The sequence below is a fragment of the Acanthochromis polyacanthus genome, chromosome 9 (genome assembly GCF_021347895.1).
Source record: "Acanthochromis polyacanthus isolate Apoly-LR-REF ecotype Palm Island chromosome 9, KAUST_Apoly_ChrSc, whole genome shotgun sequence".
NCBI lineage: Eukaryota > Metazoa > Chordata > Actinopteri > Pomacentridae > Acanthochromis > Acanthochromis polyacanthus.
The window spans coordinates 13,591,630-13,608,192 of record NC_067121.1 but is presented as its reverse complement, the minus strand read 5'-3'; the positions used below and the strand labels follow the sequence as shown (position 1 = coordinate 13,608,192).

General features: G+C 40.0%; 1 protein-coding gene across 1 annotated transcript in view; it reads left to right on the top strand.

Annotated features, from left to right (window-relative positions):
• The window catches only part of LOC110964770 (disks large-associated protein 1-like), a 212,760-nt gene extending 196,471 nt beyond the window's left edge, over positions 1-16,289 (top strand). Inside the window, 1 exon segment of the mRNA XM_051953320.1 lies at positions 108-16,289. Coding sequence (XP_051809280.1) covers positions 108-332 — 225 coding nt within the window. The 3' untranslated portion in view covers positions 333-16,289.
• Positions 16,290-16,563: the final 274 nt, after the last annotated feature.

Genomic DNA, 16,563 nt, shown 5'->3' with positions numbered 1-16,563 from the left:
AAAACAAAAATATGCATTAATGACAGGCATCACATACTGCACACACAAAAATCAGTTGTTTTTTTCCTTAAATGTTCTGCCCTCCCCCTACCATCCTCTCCCACTAGGAGAGGCGGCTCCCACCGCCAGTGCCGAAAAAACCACCCAAGGGCCCCCACCACCTTCCCCCTCTCGCCAGAGAACGCTCACTGGAGAGCTCAGAGAAACAGCGGCAGGATGCCAGGAAGCGCCTGATGGCCGCCAAGAGGGCAGCATCTGTACGGCAAAACTCAGCTACAGAGAGCGCTGACAGCATCGAGATCTACATCCCAGAGGCTCAGACAAGGCTATGAGGACACTACCAGGGACATACACAGTGATGACATGCAGAAAACAAGTACACACATCATACACAAAACACAAAATGTATGGTTGTCCATACCAAGGTATAGGGTGGAACCAAATACAAATCTTTTATTTAAATATGCACAATGCTCTAAACAGAAATATATCTACAACTTTGCAGTAATATTTGCCCACCCCCACTGCTGATGAACTGCCTATAACAATTAGAGTAAACGAAGCACTCATAGGTTGTTGATAAGATAAGTATCAGTACAATACAGTATAAAACAGTATAGTACATCATGGAGACAATCAGGAATCTTTCTGCTATCCAAGAAAAAACACAAGAACACACTTTTTGTATTAAAACAGAGAGCAAAGGTAATATTTTCTATTGTTCTTTGTGACATAGTACAATAAGAACATCCCATTGAGCAGATAAATGCCTCCTTATAAGACAAAACTCCATCAAGTCTAAATTTCATATACATTATGCAACAAGACAGATACCTGTAAATCTTTTTAGGAATCAGACAAAAAAGGACACTCTCTTACATTTTCATCAGAGTCAGATTTATATTCAGTTTTTAATCAGTTTTCACTAGATTAGTTGCACTGTTTGAAATAAAGATTGGAATTGCACAGTTGCATCTAATTATCAGAAACTGAGGTCTAACACTGCTTGAGATACTAAACAACTGAAGTTAAGGAGTGCCTTATGAGTGTATGCTATAGGATCAAACACAATTTTTCATTTTGTTTCCCTAAATTCATTTATTTTTCTCCATTCTCACGTACATTAATCAAAACCACACAAACAAAACCTAACATGTAAATACATAACACAGATAACACTACATAACATGAAAACTCCATTTTGTTAAAAAAAAATCATAAAATCTGCTCTATTGTAAATCAAAGTTCTTTTTCTTTCAACCTCTCTGTCTGTTTTAGTACTAATCCTGAACTTTAATTCAGACTCAGCTTAGACTTACTGTTTTCCGTTTTTAAAACTGGAATTCAACGATAAAATCATGTATCATTACTTGATTAAAATATCTTATCATATTGTTGGCAGTTAATCTTAAACAAATTTTACACTCGGGTTAAAAGCTGTGTTGTTTGCCCTCTTTGCTTAAAGGCTTTAGGTATATTTCAGCTCATTCACCATTGTTGATGTGTGTGGTTTGGATGCAGCAGCATTGATCTCAGAGGGCCTTCACACTATCATGTTCACTTAAGCATCACTGGTGTTAGATGAAAAGTCAAACCCCGGTTTGTCAGGAATGAAGAGATTTTCAGGGGCGTTAAGTTAGTATAACTACAATTACTACCTACTGTACTAAAGAAATACAGTACCGTGCAAAGGTTTTAGGCACTCTAGGTGTTTAGATTCTTATTCATCTTACAGTAACATCAGGAGACATCTGATTGGTCCCAAATTAATGGTGCTGCATGAGAACAAGCCCAGATGTACTGCTAGACTTATAAAGAACGTTCCTGCAACAGATGGCCTGACCCACACTGAGCCTTGATCTGAACATCATGGAGTCAGTCTGGAATTTCGTGAGCAGACAAAAGACAGTAAGACAGCCTACACCCACAGAGGAACTAACAGGCAGTGGAATAGGGGAGAGAAAGGAGAATGAGCTAATCGGCCAGGGGCAGGCTTATGCCCACAATCTACATCTTATGAGTCAGTCTAAAGTTACACTAAAGTCTAAGGTCAGCCAGAAAACTGTAGTAAAAGAGCCTGTACAGGTTTGCTTGAAAAAATAGTATACTTGGCCATATAGTGGGATAAAGTGTTAGCTTACAACTGGTAACAGCTGTGTTCCAGCATAATTTGTTCATAAAGACCAAGCCCACTGCCTGAAATACATTTTTTTCATTGCTGTTGCAAGTGTAATGGCTTATAGAAGCCATCTCTGCATCCTGTTATTCACAGTCTAGGTTCCAAATATAGGTGACCTAAACAAGAATATCAGATATAACAAACACATACAGAATGCAGATTGGAAACAAACACTATTGCCTTGTTTATAAACCTGTAAATATCATGCGTGATTGCACTAAGAACTACAAATGGTTCTATGACCATAATTACCACAAGAAATGTTAAAGGGTCACGTAGACAAACCTTTTTTTCACTACTTACATAAAGTTCTGTGTCTTGGCATGTTATCACTGTTTGATCCAGACAAATGCAGCCGTAGATGTAAATAAAGTGGGTCATAGTCACTTGACAGAAGACAATCGCTTTAGGTTGTCTGCTCTAGTGCACCTCTACTAATTTCAGATCCACCTTAAATCATTTGGTTCTGGAACTAGGTCCGGCCCAAGATGCTTGTAAAATGCTTTACTTTTAGGTTCCAAATGTTTTGCAAAGTAATTGACATTTTAAACACTTTAATTCCAAAAACATAGCAGATTAGACTTATGGTAGAGAAAATCTACCATGTACCCAGAGTACATCACAAACTAAAATAGTGAAGTCAACCCCTCATACAGTAAGATACACAGCGAAGCACTGCATTATAACCTTTCCAAACTATGTGTGTTTAAATTTACAACAACCAAAATACTTTACCCCTCAGTCAGTTGACCGGAACTGATAAGAGCTGTCAAAATCTCTTAAACATTCTGACCACTCCAAATCATTTCAGCCTTGTAAATTGTGAGATGATGCCACTGTAAATTAGACTTGTTGCAGCACATTCCAACACCCTGTCAATGGTTCTTGGTTGGTACAGACCAAGAGTTAGTTATACCTACAGTACAAAGAAAATGCATTCCTGCACAATATCACTAAATGTCAAATGACTCCATTGTGTCAACAGTAGTTGCATTACTTCAAATTTAATCAGTTTGAGTAAGTATTTGCTCTTCAATAAAATTAAGTACCGACAGTTTACATTTACTATATTTAAAATGCACCCCCACAGTTGGAACTCAGTGCAACAAATGTCAGTACAGTATTGAAAAAAAGTATTTTGTTTCAAGTATTTTCAAGTATTTTCTCGATATGTCCACCTTTATTTTGATGACAAACACAATCCTCTTCAGTATGGATGATACCAGTGCTGCACAAAATTCTGCAGAGACATACTAGTTCATAGTCTTCCCTTCTTCTTCTTTGGAAGCTCTTCTGTGATTTTGGCAGTGTGCTTTGGATCAGTATTATGCTATATTCCTCTTCTGCCAAGCCTCTAAAGACAAAGAGACATCTTGGCATCCAGTGTCTTTGTATATTCACAGGGTTCATGGTGCTTATACTATCATGTCCCAAACACCTTTGTACCCATGCAACCACATATCATCACACTCTCACCTCTGTGCTTCGTTTTCAGGACTATGCATTTACTGTGGTAGTCCTGGTCAGGTTCATGCCAAACATGCTGAACCCAGTCTAAGATGAACAAATTTATCCTGGTCTCACTTGACCAGAGAATGTGCTCCCAGTTTTCAGTAGGCTTCGTTTTATTTTCTTTAGCTAAGTTTGTCTTGCAAGTTTTGTGCCAAAGAGCAAGAAATTTTCTTTTGTTTGGGAGCCATCTGTAGTGCACTCCAGTTTCCATTGAAAACCCATGTACCAAGTTTTAAACACGTGCCTGTTTGTTTCTTAGAGCTAGCTTTTCCATGCCGCAGACTGTGCATAGCATACTATGATCTTAGGGCAGTCATTGCCAATTAAAGTACAAGTACTGTGGATAATTTTATAGCTTCGAATTACTGCTTCGATGAATTTTGGTTGATAACCAATCTTCATGTATCCCTTTTCATTCTTTTTAAAGGATACATGCAAAAATTAGATTTTTTACTTTCACTGGCAATTTAACTTTGATACAATACAGTAAGGTCCACAATTATTTGAACACAGACACCATTTTCAGCATTTCAGGTCTGTACACCATCACAGTGGATTTGAAATGAAGCAATCAAAATGTGGGCTGCACAGTGGGGTAGTGGTTAGCACTTTCGCCTTGCAGCAAGAAGATCTCGGTTTGAATCCCGAGGTGGGCCTGGGATCTTTCTGCATGGAGTTTGCATGTTCTCCCTGTGCATGCGTGGGTTTTCTCCGGGCACCTCCCACAGTCCAAAAATATGCTGAGGTTAATTGATTACTCTAAATTGCCCGGAGGTGTGAATGTGAGTGTGATTGTTTGTCTGTATATGTAGCCCTGTGACAGACTGGTGACCTGTCCAGGGTATCCCTTGCCTTCGCCAGAGTCAGCTGGGATAGGTTCCAGCACCCCCCACGACCCTAGTGAGGATGAAGCGGTGTATAGAGAATGGATGGATGGACAATCAAAATGTGCTTTAAGTACAGACTGTCAGCTTTAATTTGAGGATATTTACATCCAAATCAGGTAAACGATGGAGGAATTACAACACATTTTAAATGTGCCCACCACCTTTTAATAATTGGACAATTGGCTGCTTGGCTCGTCCATGGCCAGGTGCGTATTATTCACTGATTATTCCATCGTTTGGAATCTGATGAGGTGAACTCCTCTAAACATTAAGTCATTTTCAGTGAAGCGAGCCATCATTAGGCTGAAAAATCAAAACAAACTCATCAGAACACATTAAAACACACAGAAAAGACCCTGTACAGTTTTGGAACAACATCCCACAGTTGAGACAAAGATTAACTTGTAGCAGAATGATGGGAAAAGAAGAATCTGGAGAAGGGAAGGAACTGCTCAAGTTCCAAAGCAGATCAGTGAACCATGGTGTTGGTAGCATAATTGTGTCATGTATGGCTGCCAATGGAACTGGTTCTCTTATATTTATTGATGATGTAACTGCTGACAAATGCACCAAGATGAATTCTAAAGTGTTTCAAGCAATATTATCTGCTCATATTCAGCCAAATGCTTCAGAACTCATTGGACGATGCTTCACAGTGCAGATGGACAATGACCCGAAGCATACTGTGAAGCAACCAAAGAGGCAAAGAAGTGGAATTTTCTGCAATGGCAAGTCAATCTCCTAACCTGAATCCAGTTGATCTGCATTTCACTTGCTGAAGACAAAACTGAAGGGATAGAAGAAGAGGCCTGACAGAGTGTCTAGTGATGTCTGTGAGTTCCAGATTTCAGGCTGTCGTACGACTTAAAAGGATTTGTAACCAAATATTAAAAGCGATAATTTCATTTATGATTATATTAGTTTGTCCTAATTATAATTTATACAAAATGTGTTGTAATTCCTACACCGTTCACCTGAGTTGGATGTAAATACCCTCCAATTAACCTGAAAATCTGCACTTAAAGCACCTCCTGATTATTTCATTTTAAATCCATTGTGATGGTGTACAGATCCGAAATGCTGAAAATTGTGTCAAATATTTATGGGCCTTACTGTATTCCCACAACCCAAAGGTACAAAATTGATCAAGTTCTAGTTTATATAGGTCATCCTGTAAACATGTACTCTGACAGTCAATAGAAACTTTGAGACCATATTTTTCAACATAATTTTTATTTTGAAGCCCGAAACTGGATTTTCTTCATATGAATCATTTGTTTAGCATATCGGCATACAGAAACAAAAATCTAAAGTTTCAAGAATGATTTCAAAATAAAGAATTTCACAAAAGAAAATGGCACCTGCCAAACACAAAGTCACAACAGTCAATACCGAGTATGGCCTCCATTTGCTTCTATACAGGCAGCAATCCGTCGGCGCATGCTTTGGACCAGGCTTCTGATTGTGGGTTGGGAACAGCCCATACGCCTGGCTACATCACTGTAGCTCAAACTGGCCTCCACCATACCCAGTGCACGGAGACGTTGTTCATGTGATAGACGTGGCATGATGCTGTTCACTGGACTAACAATGGTGGCCTTTTTTGGGCCTTTATATAGGCCTTCAAAACCCATTCTCAAATTGTGCAGATACTCACTGAGTATTGCTTGGTGTGTATTTGGTTCACTTTTGCAAAGTGACCAACCATGCGCAATGAATCATGACAAAATGACAACTCATTATCACAACTTCCAGGGCACTAGATCATCAGTAAACCCACAATGAATAATTACAACCCCCCTACAAGTAGAATTTTGCCTACATTTCTACCTCAAATTTTCTATTGACTGTCAGTATACATGCAAGCAGACTAATTAGAAATGCAAAGTGTAGTTGAGAATTACGGAGCCCCTAAGGTGCCACGGACGAAAAAAATATATAACTCGTGCTCACGAGATACTATTCGTGCGCACGAGATACGAAAGCGTGCTCACGAGATACGTATTCGTGGGCACGCTTTAGCTTAAACGTGGTCACGTTTAAGTTAAAACGTGAGCACGATATGTTAAAGCGTGTGCACGCTTTAAGATAAAACGTCAGCCGGCGGGAGGAGGACTCAGATTTGGTAAATATCCCTGTGCGCACTGACCGTGCGGAGCCGTGTCTGCAGAGCTGTTCATGGTCCTGAATGCTATACGTGCAGAGGAACACAGCAATAAAGGGAATTTATTGTAGACAACGTAATATGGAGGCAGGTGGGTCTGAGGTGAGAGGGGAGTGAACCTGGAGATGAGTTCGGTTCCGAGGATGGTGAGCCGGGGATCGGCGGCCGTCTTCGGTCCGGTGGAGGGAGACGAGTGTGGCGGCTGATGGTATTTGGATCCCTGGCGGCAACGGAGTTGGATTGGGGCGGAGATCCAAGAGGATTGGTGCCGGCAGGACGGAGCGGGCAGACGTAGATGAGCAGCGGAGAGGTTCCTTCAGTCAATGATGCAGCGTTGAAGTGGTGGAGAGCGCCAGGCTTTATGGGGGCACTGATTGTTAATTTTACCCGGCTGCGCTTCTCCGCACAGCCGTTCACATCACACTGATGAGCCGGCTCGCTGCAGCCAGAGGGGCGTGACAGTTTCTGTCAGAACCCTCTCTTCTCCCCGTTTCCTATCTGGCATCCAAATACATTTTCCCCATCTTTTCCCCACTTCTCTCTCTCTCCCTCTCTCCCTCTCCCTCTCCCTCCCGGTTCCGGTCGGGTGTCTTTTAAGAGAGTGTGGTTTCGTGAGGAGAAAAATTAATATTTTTTTTGGGATATACTGACTTTTCTCACCCGTTGTGCCTAGTGGACCTTACCTGTGTAGGTGTGCGCTGGCCGCCGGGTGAGCATCATGCCCGTGCCGGCCGGTGTGAGTGACTTTGAACAGCTGACACGCCGGCACGCTGTCAAGCTAGTTCCTAGCGGTAACTGTTCAGTGGAGGAAGCCGCCCTCGCCGTGGGAAAGGAGATTGGATATAACAATGTCAAATCAGCCTCCCGGATGAATGGAGCGATTGTGATTTTCTTGTCCAGCACAGAGAAAGTTGCGGAAGCGGTGGAAAAAGGCGCTGATATCCAGGGCACATACACACCTGTGCTTCCGTTGGTGAGTCCTACAAAGCGAATCATCATCTCCAATGCTCCACCGTTCATTAGAAATGACATTTTAGTGAAAGAACTGTCCTGTTTTGGTCAAGTTGTGTCTCCAATAAAGATGCTGTCGCTGGGCTGTAAATCCCCGCTCCTCAAGCACGTTATCTGTCATCGCAGACAAACGCTGATGGTACTACGGGACAATGAATCTGATCTTAATGTTTCATTTAGTTTCAAAATAGATGGCTTCAACTACATGGTTTTTGCTACATCAGAGACTATGAAGTGTTTTGGGTGCGGTGCAGAGGGACATTTAATCAGGGCATGTCCAGAGCGAGTGGATGGCAATGCGCCCGTGCGTAATTACGCACAGGCTGCTGCTCCTGCAGCAGCCTCCGCCGATCCAAGCGTGGCGGAGCAGGTCACAGAGGCTGAAGTAGATGATCCGGATGTTGTAGCTGCTCCTTCTGTAGAGCCCACGGACGCACCATCGGGCCCCCCGCCTGCAGTGGCGGGTTCGAGTACAGACCTCTCCATCGACGTCGATCTCTCTCTCTCTCTCTCTCCCTCCCTGTTACCCGCACCGAATCCTCCAGACGCCGTGAAACCCCCTGAAATCCCCTGAAATCCCCTCCTAATTCCGGTACTCCTAGTGCCCCCCTGGAAAGCCTCCATCTCCGTTCAGCTGGTTCGTCGTTCCTCCCTGCCTGGATCATCTACGTCTGCCCGCTCCATCCTGCCGGCACCAATCCTCCTCGATCTCCGCCCCAATCCAACTCCGTTGCCGCCAGGGATCCAAATACCATCAGCCGCCACACTCGTCCCCCTCCACCGGACCGAAGACGGCCGCCGATCCCCGGCCCACCATCCTCGGAACCGAACTCATCTCCAGGTTCACTCCCCTCTCACCTCAGACCCACCTGCCTCCATATTACGTTGTCTACAATAAATTCCCTTTATTGCTTCCATACCTGCCTCGGTGGTGTGTTCCTCTGCACGGGTCCAGCCTTGTGACAGTTTCAGTGTTTTAATAAGTCTGTTGCTTGTCCTGTGAATACTGCTGCTTTAGGAAACACTACAGCTGGAGCTAAGGTTAACGTTTAGGAAAGGGAGCCTGATGAAAAGGAAACATCAGCTCGACCTGATGGCAGGAGGAGTCTGTGAAAGCTGCACCGGTAAAATAGAAGCGACCTGTCAAATTTACACTGGTAGAGACGGCGTCTGGATCCGGATTCGGACCTCGGTCCGCCTTTTAGTGAGCCCTGTTCTCAGCCATACAGCTTCACCGCTTCCTAACACAGAGAAGACAAATTTATGAACGGGAAAGTGAACGTTATGTCAATAAAACTTATACATATGTTTGCACATTTTTAAGTGGTTATATGGAAATTCGGGACCTTTTCTAGTGGGTATAAGGCGTATACCTGCGTGTTTACACCCCTGGGTATGCAGATCTTTGCGCATTTTTAAGTGGGTATACGGAAATTTGGACAATTTTCTTGTGGGTATATGGCGTATACCTGGGTATCACACAGACCCCTGCTTTCTCCCTCCCTCGCTCTCTCTCTCGCGCGCGCGCTTAAAATGATTGCAAATTTCACTCAGTTTGTGATAACTGTGGAGCATAGGCTATATAACGGCTCTCATGCCAGGAGCATATTATTTAGGACTTTTCCCAGTAACTAGTAAGGCATCACGTTATTTCCAGACATGCTGTTTTAAGTTAACCCGCAACATGAAGTATACCTATTTTGTTTTAAAACATTATTTTAAGCTCTGTGCTCTGTTTTCCGTTGTGCAAAGTTATTCTTACTTTGATTTGCTTGTCTGACTAAATAAGGGGATTAATCAGTAAGGACAGCTCTGGTAAAAAGGTCAGTAATATTCAGGACCATGAACAGCTCCGCACAGCCTCAGCCGCAGAGACGACTCCACACGGTCAGTGCGCACAGGGGTATTTACCAAATCTGAGTCCTCCTCCCGCCGGCTGACGTTTTATCTTAAAGCGTGCACACGCTTTAACACATCGTGCTCACGTTTTAACTTAAACCTGACCACGTTTAAGCTAAAGCGTGCCCACGAATAAGTATCTCGAGCGCACGCTGTCGTATTGCGTGCGCACGAATAGTATCTCGTGAGCACGATTTATATATTTTTTTTGTCCGTGGCACCTTAGGGGCTCCGTAGAGAATAGATAAATTAGAATAGAATTAATTTATTGTCACTGCAAATTTTGCAGGTGATCAATTTTTGAATCATAACATTTAATTGTTGTTGCATTGGGACATGCTCTGTAACAGTTGTAGACTCATGGTTTGCAGCATAGCTGCAATGCTGGAGCACCTTTTTTGAATACATTTCCAATTTCCCACTTGTGAATTCCAGCAGCCATCATTTTTATGACACAATTATGCCTGTGTTACAACTACACAAGAGCAACTGCTACACTGTTTCTCCATAGTGCATACGCATAAAAAGAATCACCGAAGTTGAACGAAAATAAATATCACTTAATGAGTGTCACTTACTTCACATTGTCCTTTTTGGAGAATTGTAAGTTCTTCTTGTCCACCTGATGAGGAAGATTGTGTGATATAATCTAATGTGGTAAAACCAATGGACCTTGTGTTGAAATTATTTTTGATTGGTTAATGTCAGTGACAGATAGCGGTTATTGATTAGGGATCAGGTATCAGTTTGCATAAAAAACAAGTGTGCTTTTTGGTTCATTTAAAATAACAGTGTGTGGAAACTCCATACATAGGACTAAAAAGGGAGGGTCCAGCATCCAACAGTTTTTCATAATGTTCCACAAGACATTCATTACTGCTTTGCACAGTGCTTCCTTGGATATGCCAGCTCCATCTGCAGTCTTCACACATCTACAGTACATTTCATATGAAAACTTTAATTTTGCAATTACAGAGAGCCAGTAGAGGAGACCTAGAGCATATAGAAGTACTTTAATTTACATAGTCTGACATCAAGATTTATAAACAAGTTAATCCAATCCATATTCAACTCCTTCAGATTAACAATTTTGATCAGATCACACAGAGCTTGGCTTGAACTTTGCTTGATGTGCAATATATATTAATATCCTCCAATCATGCATCTGTACAGAGGTTATGGACAATCTTACATAAACATACAATGATAATAATCTTGTGTCATATGAAAACACTTTACACGCACACCGGTTCGTGAATTTCCCCAGAGGGATCAATAAAGCTGATCTTACACCCACATATAATGAACATATTAGTATTTACAGGTAATTTGTTCAGGTCTGGTAGCTGTATGAACACTGCAGGCTGGTGTAGTATAAAATAGTGTCTCACTTCTATCTGGAGAAGAGAATGCTGTAGCCACTGCTTATCTTTCATTTTCCTCTCCATCTCCACACCACATCAGTTCTTACTAGAATTAAGAACTCATTCAATTCTTAGTGGGTAATCTCTTGTGGATGAACCCTCTTGACAAAGGGTAAAATGTTTCAAAGGAAAAAAATCAATAGTTTTACAAATTAAGATGTATTTTTGTTGTTCTTGTCAGTCTTTTTGGCTGTGATCATTTACTTACCTTTTAACTTTGGGAGTCACAGTGACAGGTTTACTAAAACACTTCTCCGATTTGTTTTCAGGGAAGATACCACACAATTACTAATATTGTTGAGAAATGAACTGATATGAGTAATTGTATCACCACCTGTGCAAAGATTGAGCATCTTCAATCTTCTCCTTCTTTGGTTTGATTTTCATGTCCCTTGTTTTTCCTCTGGTTTCAAGTTGATTTGTCTTTTAGATGGCACATTTAGACTGAAGCAATATTGGTGATGATAGTGACTTTTATGGAAGTGCTAATAGCTTTACTATGTGACACAAGCCCCAAAAGTAATAGGATGAAATAAGTCTAAATGCAGTACTGAGCTCATTGTGTCTCACAATTAGTTACTACATTGATGGAAACAAAATATTGAATTGGTCTTTATAATTTAAATTCTTTCATTTTTTCTTTGGATACAGATTTACACAAGGCATTCCAAAATTGAAGTAGATTGAATAAATCTAATTTAAAACTGGTAGTTAGAACTTCTTTTAGCGGTTTAAAGATGCAGAATATGTTTCTTTGCATCTCCTCAACTGCTTAATTTTAGATACAAAGGGCTAAAAGCAGTAGTAGTCTAGTGATTGCTAAACCACAGCTTCCAATCACCTGGAGGTGTTAGGATTGTGGGGTGTGGAGAACCCAGGCGCAGACATTACAGACAGAACACTGGGCATAATGAAAAGGATTTATTAACAAAATCAAAAATCACTACAAACTGAAAGCAGGACTGAAGTGGACACAAAAAACAAAACTAGACGGTGGCAAACGACAAGGCTACAAAGGTACTTACAGACGGAGAAACAAACAACTAAGGCAGGAGCAAACTGGAGTCCAACAAACAATTGAGTCCAAAGGGGGTTAATCCAGAAAAAGGTGAAAAGTGAAGAAGTCCAAAACTGATGTGATCCAAAGCACAGGAAAACAGGGGAGCGAGGTTTGAACCTGCATGTAAGTCCCACTATGCGCCAGCAAAGAACTGAGGGAAAGGCATTGCTTAAATAGGAGGGAAGGAGACCAGGTGATATGAGTGGAGTTAACTGACTGCAGCTGACAGTGATCAGTTAATGAGGTGACAGAGCCAGGGGATGAGCGACTGGGAGAGAGACAGAAGGATACAGAGACACACATGCCCAAAAACACACACAAACGACAATAACCATAACAGGAGGTTAATTAAAGTTCTGTGAACAAAATTATTATTTCAGTCCTGCAGTTTCCCCCATCACGTCACAATGACAGCTAACTATGACTTTTATTTTCAAATTATAGAATTTAATTGTACACTGCATCTTTGACCAACTTTGAAATTAAACAGAAAGGCATTCTGGGGAGATATGACATCTTAGATGGAATGAGATTATGTACTACTGTACATTAAACAACCACAACATTTCAGCCACTGACACATGATGTGACAATACAATGTTCTGATGGGAAACCTTGGGTCCTGGTATTTATGTGGATGTTTCTTTGATATGTACCACCCACCTAAACATTATTGCTGACCAGACACACAACAAGGAACACAACAAGAGCTCAAGACATTGGGCTAGCAACCAAACTCCTGCTGCCAGACACCACAGGATACCCCCAGAGGCATCAATGAGTTAAAGGTTACTTTGGGGGTCCTGGTTTTAATCTTGTGGTTGATCAGTGTATATTACTGTTTTTACATTACTAGAAAACTTTTAGCTTCAGTTAGGAGTTTTGACAATGATTGCAACTCTAATTGTTATTGAAAGATAATTAAACTCTACTGACTGCAGGCTTGGTCATATAAGTCACTGACAGGTTGACATTGCTTCACCTGCTACTGCATTACATGCACTGGCAAAGGTTCATTATCAGTTACACCGGCTAGCTGTCTCACTAACTAAAATGCCAGTCATTAAATGTATATTACCATGATTTTAGACTCTGGAGCATCCTTCTCAGAACTCAGAACTCTGGACAGTAAACATATCTTTGCTTTAGATTTACTGAGATATGTTCTATATTAACATTTATTAAAAAATGTGATATCAAAACAGTAAGCAAGTACATTTTCAGACCTTGACGACTGACAGTGCTAATGATAATACCCTCAGCTTAAGTGCATTTATTAAAAAAAAGACTGTGTTAAAATATAAATGTGACCAGGCTCGTAGTGACATGAAGACATGCTGATGGTCTTTGGAATATGTCAGATTATTCTCTTAAAGGAATAGTAGTAGAGGTTAATTGTATTATTTTTATATCTTATGTAGGTTCCTTTTGTCTGGTGAAAGCTATTTGAAATAACATACAGAAATGTACACTCAATCAACAAACAAGGCATGCTGAGAGGTTTATAACCATAAAAATAAAACACTAATTTTAGAGTGTTACAAACACATTTACACTGTTAAAATATGCTGTCATTTCTGCAGCTGTCACTTTCATGAGACACTTTTGTGATTTAATGCATGGGAGTCAGTTTGCTCTCTGTTTTGGGTAAACTAGACTCAGTTTGTGACAGTAGTATAGTGTCCACAGGAGCTTTGTTAAGTCTAAAAGTACACCCCCTAATGATGATTATCTTAAGATGGATTGTGTTACAAACTGGAGATAAATGCTGATAAATGAAGAGACACTTTCGCTTTGCATTATGGGAAATTAAGTATCCAACCTTTTTAGTGCATGATCCATAAGGAGGACTAAAATCAGGGTATCTTGGGCCATTTGTCTAAAAATTTCTATTGTGACTCTGATTTATGCAAGTGTAATTCTAAGTATTGGTTGTAACGCTATAGTTGGATCCTCCTTTTAATTCTACAGGGGAAGAAAAGCTATTTAAAAGCACAGCAAATGTATTTATTGAACATGGATTTATGATGTTCTATGGAGGACGTCTCCTTCAGTGAATACAGCAGGACTGACTTTGGTCACAGAAGTGAATAAACACTCAGCTTTGATGAGAAGCTGCCACTTGTTACTTCTACACTTTTTTGGACTTTCTGATATGAGTGCTAAAGTGCCATAAGAAAACATTCCTAATTCATCTGGGTTTCATATTCCACAGCTGGACTCCACGGGACAGCTGAGCCAGACCTGGTTCTAGCAGTGACAAAGAAAAAATGTGTGGGGCTAAAATGAGCCACTTCATGTTGTTTATCTGTAAAGAACAAAAAAAAAAGGCCATTTATACTCTTACTACTTATGCCAACATTTATTGTAACAACCTCTTATACAACTGCCATTCATTGATCCAGAGGAACAATCTGGAAATCAAGTGCAGGATTCAGAGGATTCTACAGATTATTCTATAATGATGATGATGTTTTGTTAATGAAAGTATTCTGTATTTATTTTTCCTTTCGAAAAAAAAAGGATTAGTTGTGCGTGTGTGGGGGGAAGGGGTGTAATTTTGTACAGGATCCAATTACCTCTGTGTTGAAATGATAACAGTGAGCCATATTCCATGTGAGATCCACTTCTAATCAAGAGGAAAGGGCCATACAGCTGCTGAAGTAGTATGTTTTGTTTTGGGTTTTTTCTTACCATTGAATTAATTATTCATTTTGTGTTCCTGTAGCAAGCTAACTGTCTGTGATTTTAGGAGGAAGTGTAGAGCAGTAACAATGTGACATAAATGTAAGCAGGGGAAACGGACAGATTTTTAGTGTCCCACTTTGTTAAATCCTGGAAACTTCTCAAATGAAAAACTTGATGAGTCTTTAGACACGATACCATTAGATTTTAGATTTTTAAACCTAAATACTGACATCATTCTTGGAAATGGAAAAATGTCTGGCAGAGAATGGCCAAACCTTCAAACAGCTATGGTTTAAAAATAAAAGGTTGAAAACTGTGAAAGATAAGGGCTGCCATTATTGTAACAAGTTGTTAATATAATTTTTAAATGTCATTTTCTGTTTGTTTGCATGAGATCTGGATCAAAATTAGAATTGAAAAAACCCAACTAAACATTAAAAAAGTTTTTTAAAAAAAACAACTGAAGAATGACAATGTCATATCTTGGTTAAAAGAATTTCTGCTTTTTTTAAACAATTGTTATGAAAATGTACTTCTTAATTATATATTAAAACCTGCAACTCATACCATTTCTTTATCAATGTTTGTATTACTAATAAAATCTGTATATGATGAAATTATGCTGACATTATCAGCAAATGAAACTTTACTTAAAATTAACTGTGATTTTAAAATTTGAGTTCAATTTTTTTTCTTCTACTTTAATGTCTGAATTTTTAATTAAGTGTTGCTCTACTAAAAGTTAAATAATAAGCTGCCTTTTAATTTCAAATTGTTTATTTGTCTTTTCCATATTGGCAGTCCTTTATAGATGACAACCTTGGATGTAATGCTGTTAAAAACCACTGTAACTCCAAACAAATGCTGTGTTTGAGCTTTGTGTGTGTGTTTTTTTTTCCTCAGGAAGAGATGGGAAATGTAGTCTACAAAATCAGGGTCTCCCAGACATGATGATCTGTTACTCTAACTGTGTGTATGTGTGTATGTGTGCGTGTGTGCGTGTGTGCGTGTGTGCATATGTGTTAAGGAGTTCATGTGTAAGGTTTGTACATGTTTCATGTGTATATATTACCATTTGGAAGATGCACTGTGTGTCTTTAAAAAGTGCTTCCTGAGTACCTTGTTTTTTATGTCGGGCCTTTCCTCAGTACGGTCTAGTAGCCTCATAGAGTCATTCTGTATATTAACTCTCCACTTGTACCTGCGACCAATCTCTTGTGTTTGTACAGAAAATGATGGGGGTGTTTCATGACGCATGCAGACACAGTATTATACTTATGAATCTATATCTAAGTTAAAAACATGTATTTGGTTTATTTATGCTCTTATTTATTGATTTTTCAAACTACAACATTTTGTTGAAGTGGTTAACCATGCTCTTCTGATCTTTTGTTGTATTGTAAAGAAACAATTTTATGTCCATAACTATTGATGAACCCATAATAAAATTAACTATCAACTCTTATGACTATTAAAAAAGACTGTGTTAAAATATAAATGACATCGTATATCTATGAGATGGATCTATAAGATGGATCTCATATATCTATGAGATCCATCATGATATATGATGGATCTCTGTAATATTTTGCAGCACATACATTTTAGATCACATGATTAGCGTCCACGATGAATAGACGTTTTATGTTAACATTGAGCCAGTAAAATAGCTGGAAACCATATTTCTTAACTTGTGAGTCCCACAGCTCCCAGGGAGGTTGTATGGAATCACAGGAGTG